The sequence below is a fragment of the Camelus dromedarius genome, chromosome 4 (genome assembly GCF_036321535.1).
Source record: "Camelus dromedarius isolate mCamDro1 chromosome 4, mCamDro1.pat, whole genome shotgun sequence".
Taxonomy (NCBI): Eukaryota; Metazoa; Chordata; class Mammalia; order Artiodactyla; family Camelidae; genus Camelus; species Camelus dromedarius.
Window position 1 is genome coordinate 48,807,547 of NC_087439.1, and position 6,940 is coordinate 48,814,486.

Genomic DNA, 6,940 nt, shown 5'->3' on the forward strand with positions numbered 1-6,940 from the left:
TGTGGTATTAGAAACAAAATACTATTGAACCAGCTGTCATTCTCAAGACTCCTATTATAAACATCTGTTAGTATCAAAGATAAGCAATGCTTTAGCAACTTTTGGCTTTGAATTATAGCCAATTCACTTTACTTTTTGGTATCTGCTTTTTTATGAGCCTTGCTTAAGCAAGAAACTAGCTGCTAGTTTGAGTTTCTTCTTAGAAAACAGGTAAGATTCATTACAGACACACAATTGCTTAATGTGAGACTTACTGAAAAGCAAAATTCACCTCTTAACCACACCCATTTAAAAAGGCTTCAATTCCTAAAAAGCTGACATGATTATTGTTAGATCCAGCTGTTTAAAACCAGCCATGTCAATCTTGGAAGGTGATTCTGTTTCCAAGTATTGTAATTCATGTTAGCTCTTAAAAATACAAAACCACCTGGAGTAATTAACTACCTTGGTTTAATCAATCATATTTCATAGAAGCTCAAAGCACTCAAACATTTCCCCTTTATATGAATAAACAAAAGCCCTATAATTTACAATGTGCAGAACACTATATAAAGGAATTCCCATAAAAATTACATTAGGCTCTTTTACATCACCAAGGCAACTGCTGTAGTTTTCTGACTTGTACAGCCTCTGCCTGAATTCATGTTCTTCTTTGTGATGATCTAAATTTAAATTGGTAAGTACAAATCACAGCAAAAAGTAAAGTTTTCATCTTTAATGAAATGACTTTGGAAATAACATACATTTCCATGACACCGACACTACAGTTTTCGGAGTCACAGTAAGATACACAGAATTATATCCATAATTACTATGAATGCCAACATTTCAAGCAGTAATTTCTGTTACATGGCAAACAAAATCAAGAAAGCAACCATCAAACAAAAGAGACCCATAGCTTCAGACAAGGCAAATCCCAGGATAGCATATGAGAACAGCTGCTGCTTCAGCGAAGGGTTTCTAAAAGAGACAACACATATCACTGTTATTTTGAAATATTGTTTGAATTTTAACACAGTTGGTAAGTATTAAAGAATCAAATTACTAGTGTAGGGGATCTTTGTAAACTAGAAAGTCCTGGAGCAGTATTTGCCTAGATCTCTTTTGGTTCTGCCTTTGACATTCCTTTCTCCTCAATCCTAGTCATATGGGGAAAAGGTGGGGAGGGGCACTGTCTCTCTGTGTCAATGTAAGTGGTTAGTCTTCATCCATTTTGAGGCATTGATATTCTTCTTATCCCCATGAAAGTATGTTCTATACTTTATAAGATTTGATAATTTAAAAATAAAGTCTTAAATAATAAAATGGAAATTGATATTTTTAAAGCATGAGCTCTCTTAATTACATTCCCAATATAACTTAACAACTAGTGCAGACTCTGAAGTCAAAGTGAGTTAAAATTTACTTTCTGACACTAGCTATGACTTTGGGCAAGCAGTATAATCTCTGTGTCTCTAGTTCTTCACACATAAACTGGAGTGTTTCTCTAAGGGGTGTTGGGAGCAGTAAATGAGCTAATGCACACAAAGTCCTCAAAATATAACGCAGGACAAGACAGGCACTCAGTACAAAATAGCTATTATTATTTCACTAGTTAGTTCTAAGTTTCCAACTATTTCAAGAATTTTTTTTAAACTAGTTTGTTTGGTAATAAAAATTACCTGGCATAACCAATGATGAGGCTGCCAAAGACTGTTCCAATACCAGCACCAGAACCAGCCACTCCTACTGTCGCAGCACCTGCACCAATAAATTTGGCCGCAGTATCAATGTCTCTGCTGATTGCACTGGTCTGAAACTCCCTTTGGATTAGCTGAGACACACCACTCTGGGCCCCATTAAATACCGTAGAGCCCTAAAAAACAGGAAATAAAGGCAAAGTTCAAATCAGTAATCACAGTTGGCTATTTTAATCATGGTACTGTCAAAATGATAACTACTTCTCTATTTTGTAGCTGAGTTTAGACAGGAGGTGGTATGGCACGACAGAAAAATCATGGGCTTAGAATAATTCCAATCTTGTAGAACAGGAACAACAACATCTATACCATATAAGGTTTTTGAAAATTAAGAAACAGTATATGTGCATATGCTTTTTAATAAAGTAGGCTTTTCAGTAACTGCTGCTATCATAATCTTCGATATAGGCAACTCAAAACTAAATACTTAAATATATATACTGACTATATTTTTTAGCCAACTCAGGTGGATAAGTTTTGGATACAGAAGTTTCTTTCATTGGCTCATTCTCTGCAAGGTTTTTGGATGAAAGGGTGGAAAGAACTGACTAAAACCATTCATTAATGAGGTTTTCCCCCTTCACTTTAATCAAAACCATAAGACTCACTTGGTAGTGTTACTTAATTTCTATTATTACTACTTTTACCTCTCCAGTCCGGGCCTCTGGTCGAGATAACACTGATGCAGAAATTGGTCTGTATGCAACTCTGGATCCAGCTCGGATCTGTTAATGAAAAAAGATTCCATGTATTAGTTAAGTTAAGAACACAGATAAGACGTCAAGAACCCTTCCTGCACCATGAATTCTAAAAAAGCAAGCAGCAAAAATCAACCAGAAAGATCATGACTTCTATTGATTCTTATTTTGGCTGTTTGGTTATTTTCAATGCATGAAGCAATTTTAAGAAAGTTGTCAATGCAATTTTAAAGCTTGCTTCACAATATATTTGTTAACACTCTGAACAAAACTTCTAAGAACAATTCGTTAAAAAAAAATAAAAATTGCTTTTAAAATTTCAATCATTGTAGTGCCACAATTCAGATCAGAAAACTGGCAGTAAACACCCTTACATTCTTTGGTAAGTTTACGAGAAATAACAAGTAAGTACATCAGCACTGTAAGCCCGTGTCATTTAAAGCAGCCCGTTAGTTAACATAAGCTCCCACTATTTCTAAGATATTCCTTTATGTCCATAAAATTTAAAAAAGCATTTTAAGCAATTCTACATCAGTGTAAGAAGAATCGTCAAAACACTCCGACCGTAAGGACACATTCCAGTCCACCTTCTCTGCCCTTGAGTGTCCACTAAACTAAGGTCACAGAAAATCCCTTCAGAACCAACACCTGATTCTCAAAGACAAATCCCCCAAATCTTCACCTCACCCAAAGCGTCCAAAATGGTTTTGGAAATAACAACCCAAAGGCAGGAAAAAAAATCCTCTCGGCTCCTGCACTAGCTACTTCCGCTCACACAGGGTGAGGCAAAGTCCCTCCCTCTGCAGCAGCGAGTTTGACCTACAGATCGGCCACGCAGAGCACAGCTGCAATGGACTAGGCCTCAGCGGCCCCCTCCATCCTCTACTGCGCCCCAACCTTCGCGTGGCCCCAACTCAACAGGGTGACGGAGGCGGGGGGGGGGGAGGGGGCGGCTCCGGGACGAGGAGCAAGGAGCGTCTGACCTACACCGAGTGGAGCCTGACAGCTAGGCCTCGGCGGCTCTCCACCGCCCTCGTGGAGGGGAGGAGCGGCGTGAGAAGCCCCAGAATGAGAAAAGAAAGGCCGAAAAAGACGTAAAGGTTAAGGGGCGAGGGAGAGCTGTCCCAAGAGGGCGGTGTGCCCCGCCCGGAGGTGACCCGTTCAACAACGTGGATGCCCAGGCCAAGGGCCCCCGGGCCAGCCTGGGCTACGCACCAGAGCAGGGCTGCAGGCGAGCTTGGCGCAGGCGAACATCTTGCACTCTAGGGGGCGGCGCGGCTGGAGAACTTGGATGACAGGCGAGGTGGGCTCCTCTCCCGCTTCCTCTCTGCAGAGGCAAAGAGGCTTAAGGTCAAGTGCCCTCCGAGGGCCTGTACTTCCACCCAGTTCCCGCGGGCTCCTGTGCCCGCGGTCAGCTTGGGCCCGGCGCCCAGCGAGGCGCCAGCAGAATGAATGGGTCCCTCCTGGGCGCGGCTCCACCCCGGCACGGCCCGGCTCCCGCGCCCTCCGCTTACCTTCTCTAGAGGTGGCGGCGACCGAGGCTGCAGAGGTCGAAGGAGTGGGGCTGGGCGCGCAGGCGCGGTCCGCCTCTTATCCGCGCCGCGGCACCCGGATGGAGAAGGCGGGGAATCGGGCGCAGCCGGGAAGACGCTCAAGGTCACTTTGTAACAACTTTATTGGTAACCAGCCGGGAAGGACAGTTAACAACCACCCCGGGATGGACTGGCGGGCAGAGGGTAGTGAAGGAGAGAAAGAAATTAAAGACTAGTCCAGGCAGAGAGAACTGAACGGGTTGTTTCGGCTTTGATCTAAGCTGGTCGGAGGATCCTGGGTCTTTACCTTTAAGCTGACACCTTCCTAATGAGATTTGACCGTTCATCAGTTGCTAGGTCTCTTTAATACAGAGGCCCCCCTCTGAAACAGCACTCTGTGTGGGGAAAAGCTTCATTCACTGCTTGGCAGAAGAAATTAGGGTCCCTAGCGAAGTGAATACATACATTTACTTTTTTAAAACAATTTTTTGTGGGGTGGGGGAAGTAATTAGGTGTGTGTGTGTGTGTGTATTTATTTATCTTAATGGAGGTACTAGGGATTGAACCCAGAACCTCGTGCTTGCTAAGCCTGTGCTCCACCACTATGCTGTATCCCGCCACCCCCAACACTCCCATACATACATACATTTCTTCAAAGGAATCTGGAAAAGGGTTCCGAAAGTCAGCTAACCTTTTGGGATAAAGTGGGTCTGGCCTACTGGGACAAAGGAATGAGCAAATGGGTACAAAGTTGCCTTTTGTAAAATGAGGGAGGTCAAGTTTTCTTCCAGTTCTGTGACTGGAAAAATTAAGGGATTGTAAATGTTTTTTCAAGTAGGGCCAGGGAATAAAAAAGTCTCAGTATTTTCAAAACTGGCCCAACCTTAACACTTGTTTTTGGTAACTTTGGACGAGTTGTTTTCTTCAGACGAATACAGAGATATCTCAGAAAAAATGGCTCCTTCTGGGCTTCTGATAGGTCCTTGAATTCTGTAAATTTGACTTAGTGTTCTAATAAGTGACTACTGGAAGTGATGCAAGTCACCATAGAAGATAAAATATCTACTATGCTCAGCTGAATGGATGGCTGGGGACTGAAACCCACCCCTTGGGCCTAGACCCGTGGCATGGGACAAAGTGGACCCAGAGGATCACTTCTTTTTCTAATTAGCGCAAAAGTGCAGTATCTAGAAGCAATCCTGGGGAGAAGCCCTCAGAACTAAAACTTGAAGAATAATAAGACTTTGTCACTGATCCAGCTTCAAATGTAAATGGTTTAAAATCACATGAAAGCTAATCATTTTAGGCTCAATCTTTAGCCTGTAAAATAGAGTTAATTCACATGTGCAGTTCAAAGAGAGATTATTAGTATATTTTCTTAAGTACTCAGCCTTACCTGAAGTATGTGGTAAGACATCTTGTGATATCTAAAGTAGAATAAACAATAATGCTCTGTATTAGGGTTCTCCAGAGAAACAGAACCAGTTGGATATATTTTATATATATATATATATATATATATACACACACACATACCTATACATACATACATGAGAGAGAGAGGGAGATTGAGAGAGAGAGAGAGAGAGAGAGAAACTGACTATGAGGAACTGGCTTATGTGGCTGTAGAAGCTGAGAAGTCTCATGATGTGCCATATCCAAGCTGGAGGCCCAGGAAAGCTGGTGGTATAATTCAACTGGAATCTGAAAGCCTGAGAAGCAGGGAAGCCAATGGCATAAATCTCAATCTGAGGGCCAGAGAAGATATGAGATGGGATGTCACAGTTGAACAATGAGATTGGAAGGGGATAGGGTGGGATTTCTTCCTTCCTCTGCCTTTTGTTCTATTCAGGCTGTCAGTGGATTGGAGGATGCCCACCCTCATAGGGGAGGCCGATCTACTTTACCGAGCCCACAGATTCAAATGCTAATCTCTTCAATAAACACTTTCACAGACACATCTAGAAATAATGTTTAAACTATGTACCTCCACAACCAGTCAAATTGACACATAAAATTAACCGTCACATGCCTTATACTTCAGTAATAGGCCCTCTTAAGGGAAAAACATCATTCTAAATGATTTTGTATATGGAGATTGTTTATAGGAAATTCCTGTCTCTTCAGCCATACATCATCAGTAGCAGTAACCGTTGAGGAAGAGGCAAGGGAGAAGCCAGGACCCCTACCAGGTTCCCTTCCAGGGTACATATGGGCTAGTTGTCAATAGCACGGAGAGGTGCAGTCTGAGTTCAGGCCCTGCCTGACACGTGTCAACATGTCAATAAGCAGATGAACTGGCCTAGGAGAGAATAGGTCCTTTGTGGGTTCTATGAGTTAGAGTTTAAATATTTATGAAGAATATTAGGTATTCAAAGAACAGATGTTCTACCTTTGAGAATGAGGGTGCATGTGGGGGAGCTATGTGTAAAACAGAGAGAGGGAGAGAAAGACAAATACAGAGATACAGACAGACAGAGGGACAGAAAGACAGAGATACAGGGACAGAGAAAGACTGACATAAAGAAAGAGAAAGGATCCAATAGTTATTTACTAGAGGAAGAAAGACTGAAGAATGAGAAAGCACATCTGCATCACACAAGCTGGAGGCTAGAAACTGGACTTAGGGTCCTAAAGCACAGCGTAGGCTGTTCTGTTCAGGGCTCTGAGTATGGCATGTGTCTCCAAGGTGCTTTCTAGGTAGATTTACTCAGATTTTGCTGCATTTTGCACCCTAAGACTGATAGAAGGAGGGAAGTGGATCTTGAGTGACACCAACCCATGTTGATAGGCAGTGGGTGTTTGCACTCAAGAGGCTTGAAGAAAAAAAGCACCTTTTGAGATGAGTAGAGTGAGACTGGAAAGATAAACAGGGGACTTCTTGTGAAGTATTTAATCCTCTCTGTAGTTTTTCTTAAGACGGTGGGGACAGTCATGTTAAGTTATGGGACATCATAATTTGGTGGTATCT

The 6,940-nt window shown here is 42.3% G+C and overlaps 1 protein-coding gene across 1 annotated transcript; it reads right to left on the reverse strand.

Moving 5' to 3' along the window:
- Window positions 1-700: 700 nt before the first annotated feature.
- Window positions 701-3,758, reverse strand: ATP5MC3 (ATP synthase membrane subunit c locus 3). The gene is made up of 4 exons (XM_010990136.3): window positions 3,653-3,758; window positions 2,387-2,464; window positions 1,662-1,855; window positions 701-960 (listed from the first exon to the last, which is right to left on the reverse strand). Exons 1-4 carry the CDS (start codon window positions 3,689-3,691, stop codon window positions 846-848), a joined length of 426 nt encoding a protein of 141 aa, XP_010988438.1. The 5' UTR covers window positions 3,692-3,758; the 3' UTR covers window positions 701-845.
- Window positions 3,759-6,940: the final 3,182 nt, after the last annotated feature.

Coding starts and splice junctions, on each gene's coding strand:
- ATP5MC3 (XM_010990136.3), bottom strand. CDS start 3,691: ATGTTCGCCTGCGCCAAGCTCGCCTGCAGCCCTGCTCTG. Junction 1,856..2,386: donor CAGAGGCCCGGACTGGAGAG/GTAAAAGTAGTA, acceptor CCTGTTTTTTAG/GGCTCTACGGTATTTAATGG. Junction 961..1,661: donor CTCATCATTGGTTATGCCAG/GTAATTTTTATT, acceptor TGTCTCTTTTAG/AAACCCTTCGCTGAAGCAGC.